This window comes from Fundulus heteroclitus, chromosome 20, assembly GCF_011125445.2.
Source record: "Fundulus heteroclitus isolate FHET01 chromosome 20, MU-UCD_Fhet_4.1, whole genome shotgun sequence".
In the NCBI taxonomy this organism is placed as follows: Eukaryota; Metazoa; Chordata; class Actinopteri; order Cyprinodontiformes; family Fundulidae; genus Fundulus; species Fundulus heteroclitus.
The window spans coordinates 42328925-42347600 of record NC_046380.1 but is presented as its reverse complement, the minus strand read 5'-3'; the positions used below and the strand labels follow the sequence as shown (position 1 = coordinate 42347600).

Here is an 18676-nt window from a genome sequence, read left to right as displayed (position 1 = left end):
GGTAATTCCGTAATTTGGAACTGGTTTGGTTTTGATGCAGCAGACCAAACACAGACGAAGGCTTGCTGCAAAATTTGTTTCAAGGCTGTTGCTACTGGAAGCAGCAGTACAACAAATCTTTTCCAGCACCTGAGGAATAAACATCGCGAAGAATGGGAGAAGTGCAGCCGGCTCCGTAGCGAAAATGCCTCCTCTAGCACACCTGCTAAAAAGCAAACTACACTTCCTGAGAGCTTTACAAACTGTGTGCCTTATGATAAGAAGGGAGCGCGATGGAAAGCGATTACAGAGGCGATCACGTTTTATATTGCCACAGACATGCTGCCAATTTATTCTGTCGAAAAGCGAGGCTTTAATCACATGTTGAAAGTATTAGATGCGAGGTACGATGTCCCCAGTCGCAAGTATTTCGCCGATGTATCGCTGCCTCACCTGTACAATACAACTCGGGAAAAGATCCGCTGTGAGCTGGAGGAGATGCAGTTTTACTCAGCCACAACGGACCTGTGGTCCAGCCGGACGATGCAGCCATATCTGAGTCTGACGGTTCACTACATCAACAATAGTTGGACTCTGCGCAGCATCTGCCTTCAGACAGCGTATTTCCCCGACAACCACACTGGTGAGATAATTGCCCATGGCTTAAAAGACGCTCTCAGCTCCTGGGGACTTTTGGAGGAACGACTCGTCTGCATGACAACTGATAGTCATGATATTCACACTATACTGAGAAGAGTTTATTTTTTCAATTGTAATGTTATATGTTACAAAATTTGTAATTATCTGATTTCTTGAACAGAAAATTTAAGCTATTGTGAAGTTACTTGAAGTTGCACTTTTTCTTAAACCTGGGTTAAAGCTTAAAATTGTTGAATGACAGAGCCTTATTTACTTCTTGTTTTGGGATTCTACGCATCTTGACTCTTGAGGAGAATCATAGCAATAAAGTTGCACTTTTGACACTATATCTGATGTCTTCAGTCATTTTTAAGTGCATTGAAAAAAAAAAATCGAAAATCGAATCGAAACTCGAATTTTTCTTTAAAAATCGAAGATTTTTTTTTTTGGCAAAATCGCCCAGCCCTACATAGAGCTATAAAATTAATGTTTAAACAGCCCACGCACACAAAATGGTGTATATGAATTATTTTAAATCACATTTCAATCATGTTTGTTAATCATTCATTAAATTACTGACTCTCAATAACTCAAAAACACACTGTTGCTTGTTTTAGCTCATAAAACCAGCTCGCTTAACTATATAGCATTAGTTGGCATATAGTAATAGTACAAATCACATGCAGCAATAGCTCAATTAACACAGATAATTTACACAAAACACAATTTTTTACATCCTCAATTCACTCATATACCTTCATCTGTCTCCAGCTGGTTTTAAACATCGTCTCCAAGCATAACAATATAACAAAGATACTTTCTCCATGAAATCAGTGAGCAATCAGCCAGAATCAGCAGTAGTTAGCATGCTATGCTAAGCGCTAATCATCATTACTCACCGCAGTTTTCACTCGACAAAACACAACAACACGGTGATGTCCCGCAACCAGAAACCCTCCTGGCAGGTGCAGATAATCTCCTAGGATCAATAACTCAAGATATAACACAGTTTTAATAAGTATTTACTTAGTAACTAGTTATATTGACGCCTCCTGTTCTAACTCTCTCTAAACTGCAGTAACGGCATCAGCGCAAAGAGAAAAAAGACAAAAGAAGAAGCGCGTAGAGCTTGTAGTTGTGAATACGCTCCCTGCTGGCAGAAATATGGAACTACAACAGAAACAAACTATTGAATATTACAAATAATACAAAATGAATATTCTGCCTTAATTTTTAGATCACAAGGGAAGTGAGGAAAGCTTTTCCAAATATTCCAGCCATCAGCTTTTCTACATCAAAAAGAACATGGAAAAGGAAAGAGTTGCTCTGGGTGAACAAATACTGACGGCATCAGGTAGGACCAGGCAGGGATTTTAGGGCTAAATATTGCCATGTAGAGCTAATATATAGAATATGCAACTAGAGTATATTGCAAAGTGGTAAACCTTGTTTCAGTGTCTAAGCTCTGTTTAGGGAGATGCTACAAAATCTGCTGGCCACGCCCACATTAAGACATTTATGTCATGTGGAATATGAAACGCATGGAAGTGATAAAAGCCGACTATTTGATGACATTTATAGTTACATAGAGACAAAGAAAAAGAAACTTCATGTCCTGTTAAATCCCCAAAGAATGTTTTTAGCCTGTGGAACAAGCAGTGATCAGGTAATGCTCCACAATAACCACACTAAAATGTTTTCACTTCAATTAGATTTTATTTCTATAGTGCCAGTTCACAACACGTCATCTCAAGGCTCTTTACAAAGTCACATTCAATCAGATGCTAAAAAGTAGCTCTCAGTGTTTCCAGTCCAGAGTGCATGTAGGAGGGAAACATTTGGTACTAAAACGCCTCTCACTGCATGGCAGAAATTGTGGCATTAAGCACATCTGTGGTCAGAAGCTTTGGGCATTACGCCATCCAGTTGAGTCCCAACAGAAACAGTTTATGAAATATGGAACCTGGCAACTTCTCCCCTTCATGATACGCCTTCACTCAAGGCTTTGGATGCAAGCATAGAGACATATGCAGCAGCTTCTGATTATTATTTGATTATTATTCTGCTTCCACACAAACATGAGTGTCAGCCGCATCTTGGCTGAAGGAAGAATGATGAGGGCGGACTGCAACAAGTTTGGAGTTAACACGGTGAAATCTAGCCAGAGTTGAACTAAACTGGAGCATTAGAAGACAAAAGGGCAGCTAGAGAGAGCAACGGCAACGACATAAAGCAACTGGAATCATTCTAGAGCTCCGTATACGCATGAGGTGTTCACTGTCAACATCTGGTTGAAATCACTAAGGTAGTTGAAAAGATGGCCCAGACAAAAAAGAATTTAAAAGGTGCACCAAGAGGTAAAAAGCTATTTATTCAAGGATTCACTGCACACCTTCATAAATATGAAACCATTTACTATTTACATAAACTGCATTTATTTCACATTTCAAACACACATCACTGTCACATTTAACTCTTCCAAAGAATGTCAAGAATCTTCTTCAAAATGAGCAGAGCTTAAAATGTTGGTCTCTATGTAGTAATAAAGATTCTCTGCATGTGTAACAAAGGCAGGTTTTTAGGTTGGCCCTGAAGTGTTAAGCTTTACTGTAAATGTCCCAGCAATAGGTTGGATGATGTGGGCAGAGAAAAACAGCGTAGCTGCATCCCCGTTGCCTTGCTGGCCACATCTAGCTTCAGCAGATCATTTGGTTTTCACAAACTCTGTCACACTTCATTGGGATTGTCTGCAAACTGCATTGCTTCATTATAAATATGATCTGGATGTTGACAGATAACAATGATCCTGTAGTTTAACACATAGCAGCAACAGAAAAGGATGGAAGCTTGTTTTCTATGAAGATGTGGTAGTGTGACCTCTGAACATGGAGCTGATCTTAGTGGATGGAACACATGGAACCATAAAGGTGATGTTACCTATTTTCTGCCATTGTAGACTTTGATTCATGGAACAACTGCTCCTTGTGTTCTATGGTAAAAGCAGCCAGAGCCTCCAGTTACAAACTGGCTGAGTAAATGTATTGTTTGGTGCTGATTTTCTGCCGTTTAGTAACTGAATCCTCAGCATGTGGAGCATTTCATGGTGTCATAATGGACGTGTGATCATGCTATATTCAGCTAATCCTCAGCAGGATCTGCAACATGAAAACAGTAGACGGCTTTCAGATTGTCTGCAGGTAACTAAATGCCAGCTTAGTCAGCTACTAAATCAGATGAAGGCCTGATTGCTCACTCGCATTAGCATTTGTAATTATTTAGTCATTTGTATACCTGTACCTCAGTAACAATGCTTATTCAGAACGTTGTGAATCTGTGAACTGACTTAGTTTTAGAGCATAAAGTAAAAATACAGGTCTAACAGTCATTGAGGGAAAGCAGATCATCAAGGGTTTTAAAATGAAAAAATAATAATATTACCTTTAATTGGATGTTATTGGATGTACTGTTTTAGTGGAATATGTGAAATGAAGCGATTTGTGTTCACATGTTTTATGTGCCATTGTTATAGATATATCAGTATTTAGAATACACTGTAAAAAGATAATGATGATAATGATGATGTGGTGAGGGAAAATCCCCAGGGATTACTTCAGGAGAGTTTCCTATGAACATATTACTGAGATAACTTCATCAAAGAAGCAGCTGTGACTTTTAAAAGTCATTTCTCTGTGTTCCAAAGGTAGTAAAGTGATTGGCTGTAGAAGTCAGTGTTTGGATGAAGAACATTTACCTCCACAGAAATCTAGAAAACAATACATGTGAAATTCTTTGAGTTCATTTCATTAAGCTTCCCAGTAGCTGAGCTGATGTGGCGGCCATCTTACCTGGGGCTGACTCCCAGATTTTAATCATTTATTGATTTGATAAAAACTCATTTTCTGGAACATAGCTTGACCCGTTCTGTAGTTGTTCAATAACCAAATGTGACGATGAAAAGATAGTATGAAGCCAGCAAAAGCCACCTCCTTGTCCCCTAATGTGTATATTGTGTAAGTTGTTGTGCAGATCCAGGGACACGTGTGGCAGATGGTTCCATGAGCCGTGCCTAGGCTGACAAGAAGATGTCCTGAAAGCTCTGAGGGAATCCAGCTGGAACCGTCTATTGTGTTGTTGGAACCAAAGTTCTGTGGCAGCAAACTATGGAAATGTTCTTCATCATTTCAACATTTTATACTTACCTGTTTCTAGTTCAGCTTTTTTCTGGACCTTGTTTTATTTTCTGTGTAATTAGTATGTACATAGTGTGGCAATGTAAACCTCAGCAGTTTTGATCAATAGAATTGTAAAGTCACATGTTGATGAGCTTTAAATGTGAAATTCCACATCATATCTTAATGAAATGTGTTGAGTAACATCTGGAGGTGTTCTCCTGTCAAGCTGAATCCAAATTGTCCACTGAACACGTCCTAAAGGTTTACTAGCAACATTGACAGCAAGCTAACATGTGAACTGTGGAGCTGGAATGTTCCAGATGCTGGAAAAGTGCAGAAATCAACGTTCCAGAGCCGTTGTTCAGGAACCAGAAGCTGCTCTCAGATCAGTTTTAGTCCAGATGTTTGTGTTGCACTAAAAGCTGAAAAGATGAAAGCCATGAGTTGCTTTTAAAAGCAGAAGCTTCATGTTTCTACTGTGCTGTGTGTGATGTGTTGCCAACAATCAATGAGCTTCATGGAAGGAAAGAACGTCTGAGTCGCTGCTTTGATTTTCTTTTGCAGCTTTTCTCTGACTTCTAACTTCAGCTTTAAGCAACAGTTCTGGTTGCTGCTGAAGCTCAGAAATCTGATCCACACTTGGAGCTTTTTACTAAAAGCCATTTTCCATCAATACACACAGAACTGTTAGAGGCTTTTTCTTTGTGCTTAGAAATCAAATGGAGTTGATTCAGATCAAGTCCTGCTGGGTGCGCTCCATTGAGCCCACCTGAACACCACTGGATGGGAGGAGTGAAGATTTCAGAGCTTTCCCTCTAAAGAAGCACAGCTCTTCACAGCTCTGAGAGACATTTTCTTCACAAATCCCAGTCAGTGGCATCTGCAGACCTGATCACATCCAAACATCCCATTTTTCAGGACTCAATCATTTCATCTGTGCAATTGTTCCAGCTGCTGTGAGAAGAATCCAGCTGTGAACATCTGGAGCTTTAATGTGCCGCTTCTCTCCTCCCAAACATCCAGCCTCCACCTGTGGAGAACAGCTGGAAAACAGCTGCAGGTGGAAAGAAGGAGTTTGGACCAAGCTGCCTCCTCTCTGCTCTTTTCTCTGACTCTGACTTTAAATTCACTTTGATGGTTTGAAATGAAATCAGGGTTTCAACCTGGATCTTCAGAACATCCTCAGCTGATGCTGATTTTAACCAGAGACTGTCGACACTCTGCTCAGCAGCACTAAAATAAGGAGAAATAATTCTCTAGGAGCTCTAGTAATAATCTGCATTAGAACAACGGCTCATTTTAGCAGCAGCAGTGTGCTGATATTAAGGACTACAGTTTACTTTGTTACTTTGATGGATTTTTATCATTATTTGGTGTTAGTTTGTATTTTTAGTGGATCCTTGGTTTTTATCTTGTTTTTCTGTTTCTGTTTTGATGCCATAATTCCACCAAAGCATCAACTAATTGTTGTTTAGTGTTAAAGGGCTAAAAATGGTTAAAGTGCAGATTGTCATGTGATCAGCAGCTCCTTGCAGCTACTGAGCCTCTGACCTGCTGTGGAAGCAGAAAGGATGGACTTAGTTTTTCACTCACTGCTTCAGGGTTCTGCTTCTGGTTCTGTTCACTAAATAATGACCCAATGGAATCTGTGCTGCTGTTGTATTTCCCTCATTTTAAGAGCTGCTGAGGAACAGATGATCTTTTATTCATGTCCTGATAAATGAAAGCTTAGAACTGACTGTGGTTCTGCTCACTTTTTACCATCACTGACATGTTTGGATCATTTAAAAACGCAGCAAATGGGTTTAATAATCAGACATCATGCAGTTTATCTTTTCACCAGCAGAGGGAGACAAATCTCCAGCAATGAAGAGTCCAGTTGGTTCCCAGTTAAAGCAGGTTGTGGTTCCATCAGAGCTGAACAGAACCTGGATCAGCAGAACAACAATGAAGCCATTTAAACAGCAGCAGAGTGTTTGTGTTCACACTGAACTTACTAGGAAGCTTATTCTGTTGACTGCTGCTCCAGAAAACATTCAAGCAGAGCTTTGACCTTATCCAACCTGTCCTGTCAGCTCTCAGCTGATTGTCCAGCAGATGGTAGCTCAGCATCAGCTGGGTGTCCCACCTTGTTCTGAAGAAGTGGTTTCCTGTCACTGAGAAAATAGAACACTGGTCATGCTGTGCTTGGTCAGCCGTTTGTGATCTCTGCAGTGCTGAACAAGCTTCTCATGAATTTCCGAAACCGTTCATTACTTGATCTGCTTACCAAGTGCATCATGAATTGTGTGTCTGTATAATGAGATGGAAGGAGAAATGCTACAGACCATCAGCCTGTCACCAGACCAGTATGGAGTAGAGATCAGGTTCTCCTGGCCCTAGTCAATTGTCAGAAGCTCACCATCCTTTAAGCTTAAAAAGGGTCACGAGTGAATGCTACTTGTCGGGACTTTGATGCAATCAACTGGTTCCCTTATATAGGATTTTTTTTGGGCCAATCTGTATAATCTGATTGATTTTGTAAAGTGCCTTGGGATGACATGTTTCATGAATTGGCACTATATAAATAAAATTGGATTGAATTGAATTGAAGCTCCCAGATTCTCTGGCATATTTCCCCCCAAACTTAACCAGCGGACATAAGAACGATAAAACAGGTCCTCCTGGTAATCAGAATTAGTTTCTTCAAGAAATGCAATAAACTGATGATGCTGCAGACTCCTCACTCTAACAAAGTTAACAAGTTTTACACCTGGCTGCAACACAGACTTACATAGCGCCTCCTGGTGGATAATGCAGTGTAAGAAAATTAAATCCTGCTTAGGATTCTCCTCCTTCACCCTGCCCAAGGTTTTTTCTAGTCAGGTTTGCCGATCCATCTGTGGTGACATTAGCAAGTCTGCTCCAAGGAAGCTTGAGTCTCTTGAGACGTTCTCAAATAAATCCTCTCCCCTTGTTTTTCCTTTTAAACGACTCCATGGCCAAAAACTCCTCAGTTATCTTAAAACTGTTGTTAATGCCTTTGATGAAGATTAAAAGCTGGGAAGTAATCTTTATGTCAGTACTTTCTCCCAGGGCTACTGAATATAATGTAAGTTACTCAGTTATTTGGTCTAGCTTGCTAGTTATATTTTCATCAATTAGCTCAACGTGACGAGTCACTGTTCTGCGTGATAAACTAATTTTTTCAAATCTGTTCTTGCTCTCGGGACACGATACCTGCCACCTCTGTTATGCGCTCTTTGAAAAACTCCACTTCAGAGAAAAGGCTTGCTGGTTTGATTTGAAAGCCAGGAAATAGCTTTGCTTGGTGCAGGACTCTTTGATGGTAGCTTGTTGGAAAAAAATAATTTGCTGAGCCTGTATATTAGCTGCCAACCTCTGAGCACTTGAAGTCCTTTCTTCTGTTGACCAGTTGCTAGAATAATTGGCATGCTGGGTGGAAAATTGGCAGCTGAGGTTATATTCTTTAGAAACTTCAAAGGTTTCTTGGCAAATAACACAAACAGGCTTTGATTGGAACTCAGTGAAAAAGTATATAGCTGTCGATACCTTATTAAACACGTGACACTCATTGTTGCAATCGACCACAGTGACTGAGCATCTCATTTGGCCAACAGATATTTGCATTGATCCTTTCCACCAGCACTGCATGAAAAGTGTGATTTTCGTCACTATGCGGCACTGTAGATTGTCGTGGAAGTTCAGGTTAATGGCTGTTCACGGTAATTTGCAGGCAACACCGAAAACTGCCGTGAATTGTCAGAAATTGACGTGGGCCTTGCTTGGCGTGGTCCCCCCATGACCCCCCTCCTCCTAATTCTAGGGGAGGCTTTAACATGTAAATGAAAATGCTGTGAGCTATACAAATGCAAATCAGGGTTGCAGGGGGAGTTTACCCATGTCTCGCATTCAACTCCCCTTCAACTCCTCTTGGACGCGATCTACAACTTTCAGCCAGTCCGCAGACTGACGAGAAGAAACTGTTGATTGCTATCAGTGGACTGTCTCATATGAGTCAGTCGGTACTGAAGCAATGCCAAGAGCGTGGAAATGTTCAAGTCAGAAGTTTTGGTTGGGTCATTCAGGTTAAAGTAAATGAAATGGGGTTTAATGAACTAAAAATAAGTCCCACTTTAATGGAGAGGTATAGTGAGGATTTAACTATATATACAGATGCATCTAAACTAACTGATAAAAGAATGGGTGTTGCTTATGTCATTCCAAAATTAAACATTAAAGTTGGAAAAAGAATGAGTGATGATTTAGCAGTTTACACAGCGGAATTGATTGCTGTGTGGCTAGCTTTGCTTTGGGTGGAGGTCAATAGGCCAAGGAAAGCAGATTCCAGCTCAGCTTTAATCAGTATTAAAACATTTCAGTCAAAATCAAGGCAAGACATTGTGTATGATATACTGCAAGCTGCAAATAATCTAATAAAGTCAGGAATTAATATAACTCTGGTATTGTACCAGCTCATATAGGAGTAATAGGAAACGAGTTAGCAGATAAAATTGCTAAGCAAGCAGCTAGACATTCTAATATAGATGTTGAAGTGCACTACAGCAAAGAAGAAATTAAAAGTATGGTCAAAAACATAGTTAAGGGTAAATGGCAAACATTATGGGACGGTGGGCAGACTGGAAGACAGTTCTATAACATTCAGAATAAAGTGGGAAAGAGCAGAAATACAAACAGAAGCAAGGAGGAGGAGGATGTATTTTCTAGAATGAGGTATGGACACACACGTCTAAATAAAACTTTGTTAATAATGAAGAAGCATGCTGATGGCAACTGAATTCTGTGGTAGTCCAGAGACTATAGAGCATGTTATTGTACACTGTAATAAATATCAGGAAGAAAGACAAAGACTAGTCTTACAATTACAAGGAGAACAGATGAGGCTAAACTTAAAAGAAATTCTGCAAAAAAAAAAACACAAGGGAAATGAGTGTAAACTATGTAATTGGCTTCCTGAGGAATACAGGACTAATTAAAAGAATTTAGTATGATCTTTTTTGTTGTTGTTGTTTTGATAGGTTTGTTTCGTTATGTTTGTTTGTGTGTTTGTTTTATTTGTTTGCAACCTATTAGGGAAGGTTAGACTCCAGTACCACACTCCAGTCCAGTTGGTGGCGGTAATGCACCATTAAAGTTAGTTGCCAACCGCCATAAAAACCAAAAGAAGAAGAAGAAGAAGAAGAAGAAGAAGAAGCGGACCGTCTCGTCAGCTAATAGTGCCGATATGAATGAGAGGTTCACTTAACTGCAGAATTCGGTAAACTCCAGGTTGCTGTCCATAGAGGACAAGTTGGCGGCTCTGCAGTCGAACAACTGTGCGGGAGAGACTAACTCCAAGAAGAGAAGACGGGTGCAGAATCCCAAGCTTAGGTAAGAATATGTTCGGTGACTGCTAGCTAAGCTAAAAGTAGCCTAGCCTAAAGCTAAAGCTAAGATTAGCCTAGTAGCCTTGCAAAAGAACAAGCTTTATTAAAGTGTATTTTCATTTACAGGAAGCAGTATGCCGTCTTCACAACTCGAAGACAAATTGCAGGCGCTATGAACCGGAGCGAGGCGGTGACCTCCTATTTGCTCGGAGCCATGTCTGCAATTCCAGATTGACACGATGTTGATAAAGACGACATTATCTGTAAGTGACTTGTTTTTACTGCTTCTCCTTCCTTGTTTAATGTTATTGTGACTTGCGTTTGGTTTTTATTCATACCACTCTCATTTAATTATTTTCCAGCCTGGCGAAGAAGACGGCGTTGTTGGCGTGGTCTCCGGATGGATTGGACGGCCGCCGCCATTTCGTAGGCCGGTGTTGTGCGCAATTCTGTTTCCCCCGTGTCGGGAGCGCGCTTTGCAGCCGTTTTCCCGGCGCTTCTAGTTGATTTCTCGGTAAAAACAAATCCTATAATCATGTCAAGGTTGTAACATTCAGTTTAATCGGCAGCTGTTTACAAAATTGTAAAATAAAAATAAATAAACGGTCTTTCAGACATCTCCCGAAAACTTTGGGAAATAAAGAGCAAATGTTTCTAAATTCTCAAAAATTATGTGTGATAGGATGTAGTATACTAGAAATTTCCTTAATCCAGTAAACTGTCATATTTTATATTACAAAGGGATGTACTGGGAAGTCTACACTCTTGTGTTTTCAGGAAGTCTTAGGCTGTTTCTCAATTCACGAGAACGCGCTCGTGCTGGGACGTTCTAAAACGCTTAACGTGAAAAAGCTTAACGTGGCTTAAGGTAGGAAAACAACGAGGAATCATCACCAAATTTCGCATGGCCACATCTTGTCATGAAGACTTAAGCCTGTCAAAAAAAAATAAACCAAAATCCAACGATTATAGAAGATATCTCACATTAACGTTTTCTTCTTCATTGGTGCCTATGGTGAGAAAAAGGCTTAACGTGGTTTAATGTACCTAATCAACGATCAATGATCACCAAATTTCTCTTTCACATTGCTCCTAATAAGCACATAAAACTGTCAAAATGTCAAACCCAAAGTCCAATTATTATGGACATTATTTAACATTAAGCGTTTCTGCCTCATTGAGGCAAAGGAAAAAGCTTAACGCAATTCAATGCACCTAAACAACGCTCAGTGATCACTAAATTTCTCTCATATATTGTTAAGCACATGAAACTATCAAAAATCAAAACCAAAGTCCAATTATTATGGACGTTATATGACATTAAGTATTTAATAGGCATAGAGGCTGGCTATATGAAAAAACTTAATGTGGTTTAATGTACCTAAACAACGTTCGGTGATCACCAAATTTCTCTCTCATATTGCTCTTCATAAGCACATAAAACTATAAAAATATCGAACACAATATGAAAGAAAAATTTGGTGATCATTGATCGTTGATTAGGTACATTAAAACACGTTAAGCCTTTTTCTCGCCATAGGCACCAATGAAGAAGAAAACGTTATAGTGAGATATCTTCTATAATCGTTGGATTTCGGTTTATTCTTTTTGACAGGCTTAAGTCTTCATGACAAGATATGGCCATGCGAAATTTGGTGATGATTCCTCGTTGTTTTCCTACCTTAAGCCACGTTAAGCTTTTTCACGTTAAGCGTTTTTCACGTTAAGCGTTTTAGAATGTCCCCTCGCATTCTCGTGAATTGAGAAACAGCCATAATGTTTGTGTCCTGCTATCAGCCATCCCATCCTCCTCTTTCAGCAATGTAAAATCATAAATACACAGTAGGTGCTGGAATAGTGTTTTATGGCTTACTTTTATTTGTCAGGTTAAAGTGACAAAAGTTGGAAAAAGACCGTTTATCTTGCCATTTATAATAACACAATACAGCGTAAGAAGACCTAGTTTATTTATCTTTATTCTACAATTTTGTAAACAACTGCCGATTAAACTGACTGTTACAACCTTGACATGATTATGAGTTGTTTTACCGAGAAATCAATTAGAAGCGCCGGGAAAACGGCTGCAAAGCGCATTCCCGACACAGGGGAAACAGATTTTCACGGGGGAACAGAATTGCGCACAACACCGGATTTCTCTGAACTCTGTGTGAAGCTGCAGTCCCGGTTAGAGGCGACGCCGAAGTACAGAGCCACGCACAGTAGGCGTCTGCACATCGGACCTGCCTCGGAGAAAATGCTGCCAGCAGTTACCTACAACCCCGAGGAGGCAAACGGACAGTTCACGGAGTTGTAATTTTTGTATCCTCGCGTTGTATATAGGTGTTTGTTTTAATAAAGCTCTTTCTTTGCATAAACATCTTCCTGGCAAATGTTAATTTCCTGTATAAATTCATTCATGTCCTTGATGGTAGCCTAATAATAGTGTAGTAGCCTACATAGGATAACATGAATATACAGCATAATATGAATGAATAAATATATATATATAATAAATAAATATATATATATAATAAATAAATATATATATATGTAAATAAGTTATTGGGGATCTGCCAACCAATCAGGAGTGATTTTACTTGTTTGAAAGAAGTGGTTCCATCCAATACTCAGTAAGAACGTTCAAGCCTGGCCTGGCCACGTGTGGTTTTGCTGCCAATCAGGAGCGATTTTACTTATTTAAAAATAGTGGTTTCAGCCAATACTGAGTAGGTTATTCAAGCCAGACCTGGCCAGCCGTGCGGGTTCGCTGCATTCATATGCTAATTAGGGCCATTAGTACAGCTGATCGCTCTCCACATACGTCAGAGTCCGGTTCCGACAATTTGTGGCACTGAAAACGGCGACAAGCACGGGTTGCAAATTGTCGTTAACTGCCGAAAATGAGGGAGATCTGCGGTAGTTTACGGGGACGAAAATCTCACTTTTCATGCAGTGCAGGTTGCAGATCGTAGCACAAGAACAGAACAGAAGAGGACGGCTGATGGGGCCTGAAGCAGAAGATGTTGCACCAAAAGTTATGCCAGCAGTTCCCAACTCGGTAGTTATGGTTATCGTGTTGTCCGCCCTGGTGGTCCTGGTTATCTGAATCCGAAGGGTTTTTAGTCAATTCTGGACATCCAGCGGTTGATTCAGGTTCACGTTGGTAGGGTTGTACATCATTTGGATCCATGAAACTTCCTGAAATCTCTTCATAAACAGAAAATGCTTCTACAATTAAATGCCAGAACAGTAGCGATGTTCATCGTTTTCCTGCACTGATGTAGAAGTGCGTGGCTCAAATTATGTTATGAACTCCGCCCCCCAGATCACCCACTTCGGAAATTATTGACTAAAATGTTAAAAAATATTTGTCTAACTTATGATTTGAAAACTAGTCCCTGCAATGCTGTGTGGATGTGTTTGACTAAATAATATACCTGAAATTTAAATTTTTATAAAATTTGATTTCAGTTCACCTCTTAAAAGGTTTTAAGACAACATATTTAAGGTCAAATTTGAAGTTTAAGCCTTTATTTTGGGATCATATATTCGTAAATTTAACTCCTAAAGGCTTCAGTGCTTCACTGGTAATTAATCTGACTGCATTTCTCTGATCCACAAACTGGATCAAAAAGTGAGAAACTAAGAGGAAACTGAGCGCCCTCCCTTTCCTCAGAACTGATCTGGATCTAACAGAACCAGTTCAACAGGATCTGAAGCAGCCAAACAGCAGAGTCTCCCTCACAGTTTCCACCACCAGCAGCTGATCCCAGTTGAAGGCTCAGAAAACAAATTAGTACAATGATTCTATTTGTGAAGTGAGAATGTTGAGTCTGGTGTACTGAAGATGTAACATTAAATACATTACTTACTTTACATTTACTTTAATAATGATTTTAAAGTGCAAGTGTCTCTGTGGATCACTAAATATATTAAACTATTAAACATTGTAATCCTTTTGGTCTGTTCCACCATGTAAAAACACTCACTATCCTGATCCCTCTGGCAAGTTTAAACTAGAACTGCCACTACACAACTCCTCCCTCCACCTACACTCTGGGTGTGTCTGTCAGAGCTGCTGGTTTTAGGAAGTAAAGAGACGGTGAAGTGTTGTCAGAGATTCAGGAGAGGATTATCTGCTGGGAGCCTTAGCTCCTCCAGGCTTTGAAATGTTCTCTAAGGTGGTTCTGGTTGCTCTCTGATGGAAATATGAAGATCCTGCTGCTGTTTGGGTTCCTCCTGCACGGTAAGATCAACTCTCTGCTCTCATTTTCACTTCAGCTTCTCTGTATTTCTTTCTGCTTCTTCTCTGGAAGCTGCTCAGCTCAACCACAGGAGAGGTTCTGGAGGTCCAGAGCAGCAGGTTCTCACCTGTGGGACCATTTCTGCTTTTTATCCAATCGACCTCATTTGATTTATGTCATTTTCTGGATCAACATGTCAGGTTTTGGTTCCAGTTACTCATCGCTCACCAGTCCTTCCCGCAGGTCTACTCTGTGGTTTTCTAGGTTCATGGTTTGGTTCTGATGTCGGAGGCATTTATGGTTGCTATACTGAACTTGGACTACAGGGAAAGCTTCCTATATTGAGAGGCCCAACGTTACGGCTCCACCTCTCTGCTTCTGCCTCTCTCAATGCACGGTTAAGCAGACAGAGAGGATCAGTCTTATTTTATCCAGATATTTATCTGGTTTATTTATCTTAACAATATCCATGACAATTTTGCATGTACAGTTATAGAAACATTATTTGTGTTTTTTTTTCTTTTATTCATATTTTAATCTATGATGTATTCTTTTTTTCTATCGTTTCACATTTCCTGCATATTTCTTTTAAGTGGCACTGTTGCAAACAAGAAATGGGGGGGGGGGGTGAAGCCTGCGGCTAAAGCAACGCCCAGGATACTTTTCCCTCTTCCAGACCTTTCTAGACATGCCCAGGCACAAAAGCTGGCAAAGATAATCTGAGTAGGGTGGGCAAGTAAAACTGCGCTTAAAGAGAGATTGGCAAAAAATTACAAAAAATGTGGGTCACTGGTAAAACAGGCCTTTAAATCCAGTAATGCTACCTTAGCCCGCACACTATACACTGTAAAAAAAAAAAGAAAAGAAAAAGCAGAAGGGAAAAAACGATTGCAGGGGGGACAATCTGTCTTTCTGTGCATGTCTCTGTCTAAGGTGTGATTGGAAGGTGATCTATATATGGGAGTACTGATGTCCTTTTATTGTAAAAAGCTGTGGTACACTTCTTGGGTCAAAGGACATAGTATTAAAGTATAGTTGGCTGTTGCACTGAAACAAGGACCTTAAATAAATTAATTAAATATATAACATATATTACATGGTGTCAGAAGTACAAACTGGAGAGACATGGTGAGATTCAAACCTATGCTGTAAGGGAATCTGGTGGACAACTGGAAGACATGGTTTCAGCGATATGACCTATATGCTATAGACCAGGGGTGTCCAGCTCCAGTCCTGGAGGGCCGGTGTCCTGAAACTTTTAGAGGTTCTCTGGTCCATCACGCCTGAATCAAATGGAACAATCAGCTCCTCAGTCTGCAGTCAGGTTCTCCAGAGTCCTGATAATTACCGGATTATTTGACTCAGGCGTGTCGGACCAGGGACACAAATAAAAGTTGCAGGACACCGGCCTTTGAGGACTGGACTTTGACACCTGTGCCATAGACAATGTTGTGACAGAAAAATCCAAAGTCCAATGCAGGACATTTTTGCATGATGAAACGATAAAAAAGATAACAGCTAAAATCCACTGAAGCAAAAATTCCAAGATTTTTTGTGATCCCAGGATAAATCTCCAATACATCAGAGACATTTTCTTCACATGTGCACCATCAGAAACAATAGATGCCTATGTGAAAAAACAAGGGAAAAGGATGTGTGAGTTTGGAGACATGATCCAGTGATACATGACAGAATGGTCTGTGGAATACGTGATAATGAAGTAAGAGCCAGATTCCTTACAGAAGCTGATTTCATACTGACCAAAGATCTGTCTCTGGTGCCAGTGAACTGACCTCCACACAAATGAAGGTCATGCATGCAGAAACCAAGGCACAAAATCTTAATACGTCAAGAGTTAATTTAAAATGGTGGTACACAAAAAATGTGTCACTGGGAAGAAAAACTACTGTGACAGGAAATGAAGATGTGCCCAGACTATGATCAATCATGCAAGTGTGGAAAGAAAAATCATTTTCCAAAGATGTGCAGGACAAGCAGCCAAAAGAAAACACTAAAGATAGATCCAGTAGAACAATATAAAGAATGTGAAGAAGACATTTTTATTGGAACTATCAATGTAAAGGAAGTTGATGCATTCGGAAAAGCACAGAGTGAAACGGAGAGATGGACTGAAGAATAAATAATATTAATAATAATTAATATTAATAATAATAAGTCGAGGCTCAAATAGACACAGTAACTGAATGTAACGTCATCTCGGCAAAAACAATGCAGACCTTGGAAATAGAGAAAAGCTGAAAGCCTCCAATTACAAGGTAATGGTTTATTCAAGCCACAAGATGGAGCAATAAATCCCTAACATGTCACTATAAGGACAAAAAAATACAAGTTGTCAAAATAATACAAGTATTATTTTGACAATTTTTTTAACGTGAATTGTGTTTTGAAGGAAAAACAGTTATAATTTTAAACACTAGAAAAATTTCTGAAGAAATTTAGCAAGGCGCCTGCCACTTGGTGCGTACCGTACCGTCAGAAATAGCAACAGGAATAACACTGCGAATTTCAGGTTCCTACGGTCTTCACAGCCCTCACAGCGGCCGTTGAAAGGTGCCATGTTAAGTCAATGGACCTCCTAGGAGCCTCTTGCTAGCAGCGTTGTCATGGAGACTCACTGACAGCTGCAGCCCTCTCTGTCTGTAAAGGCAGACGAACTCTAGCTAAGCAGCAGTTGGTAGGACCTTCCTAAAGCTATTTCCGGTTAGCAACATGCTAACGGTTAGCCGCTAGCATGGCTGTGTTCAGTATCACCGGGTGATGTTACTCTGTTAGTTTGGTTGAAATCCTGTACTGAGAAGTGCCTACAAAGGGAGAAAATCCTAAAATTCACCAAATCTGTCAAGAAGAAGTTTGTACAGGCTTCCTAGAGCTACTTCCGGTTAGCAACATGCTAACCGTTAGCCGCTAACATGGTTGTGTTCAGTATCACCGGGTGATTATACTCTGTTAGTTTGGTCCAAATCCTGTACTGGGAAGTGCCTCAAATAGGGGTGCCAATACTTAATGTCACCAAACGTGACCAAAGTTCATGGGTCAGATTGGCCTCCTTTAGCAACTCAGTCTCACCACATCTGGGCCCAGAACTCAACATTTGACCAAAATTGTCAGTAGCGCCATTTCCCACAGGTGGGTGGTGCTGTATTGGCCAATTGGGTTGTGTCTGGTTATCATGCCAGGTCCTGTTGGAAGCAAAGGCCCAATAGGAAAGCATGTGAAATCCCAAATGGTACAGAAAAGTGACACATGGCTGAAAGTCACATGAAAATTTTAAAATGTTAAGAGGAAGTGACTGTGCGAATTTCAGATTTCTACATTAATCACAGCCGCTGCAGTGAGGGATGAAAGTTGCCATTGTGTCTCAATGGAGCTTTTTCCTCTGGCCCTCAGAGTTCCGTCGTCATGGAAACTCACTCACACACCTGCAGCGGCCGAAGTGCAGACACTTTGGTCACAATAAGTCCCATTGGATTATAATGGAGAACTTTGCCTCGAACAACGCACGATTTCTCCGGAACCGTAAATGGTAGAGACGTAATTTTTTCTGTGTTTATTTCGTAACGGATAGGGGAAGAAGACTTGCTATCGGTTTTTGCTGGAAAAAGTTTAATAAAGGCGTAAAAAACTTATGATCTAAAGGACATTTTTATGAAATTTCAGAAATCCTCTGAAAATGGTCCCGAACAAATCGCTCTGGCTAAAAAAGTATAAGAGATATCAAAATAATTCTTTCACTGTGAGTATCAGCAGGCTTTTAATGACCATGTAGCTCATTTTCATATTTTTACAAAAATCGGTGTAGGCACAGCGACGATGTAAAAAAGTGGATGATGTGGGAAAATGCAGCTCCAAAGCGATTTCAGGATTTTGCACATTCGCTACTCCCGAACAAATTGTTCCTGTGGAAAAACCGTAACAGTTATCCACAAAATTCATTTTTCTTGAGTGCCAGAAGGGTTGGGACATTCATGTGTGAAAGTCTCATGTCTGTACATAAAACAGTTTAGGAGTAGCGACGATGCGAAAACATGTGATGTTTTGGATTTTTAGACGTCATTTTTCAAAACCGCTCCATAGGAAATGAATGGGGGAGGTTTCGGGTTTGTGTCGGTCTGAGGTGATTTGCGAAAAATCTATAAATGCCACACCAATGAGGGTTACATTTCCCGAATCCTGACAAAAATACCTACGTTTTGATGTATAATTTGTCTACGTAGAGTGAAAATTGAGTGAGTAA

At 40.1% G+C, this 18676-nt stretch overlaps 1 protein-coding gene across 2 annotated transcripts in view; it reads left to right on the top strand.

Moving 5' to 3' along the window:
- Positions 1 to 14247: 14247 nt before the first annotated feature.
- LOC118567103 (myelin-oligodendrocyte glycoprotein-like) overlaps positions 14248 to 18676 on the top strand; it is a 45281-nt gene continuing 40852 nt past the window's right edge. For both annotated transcript variants that reach the window (XM_036151249.1, XM_036151250.1), the window contains exon 1: positions 14248 to 14423. In XM_036151249.1, the coding sequence (XP_036007142.1) occupies positions 14387 to 14423 (37 nt within the window). In that variant the 5' untranslated portion in view covers positions 14248 to 14386. The remainder of the gene's footprint in view (positions 14424 to 18676) is intronic.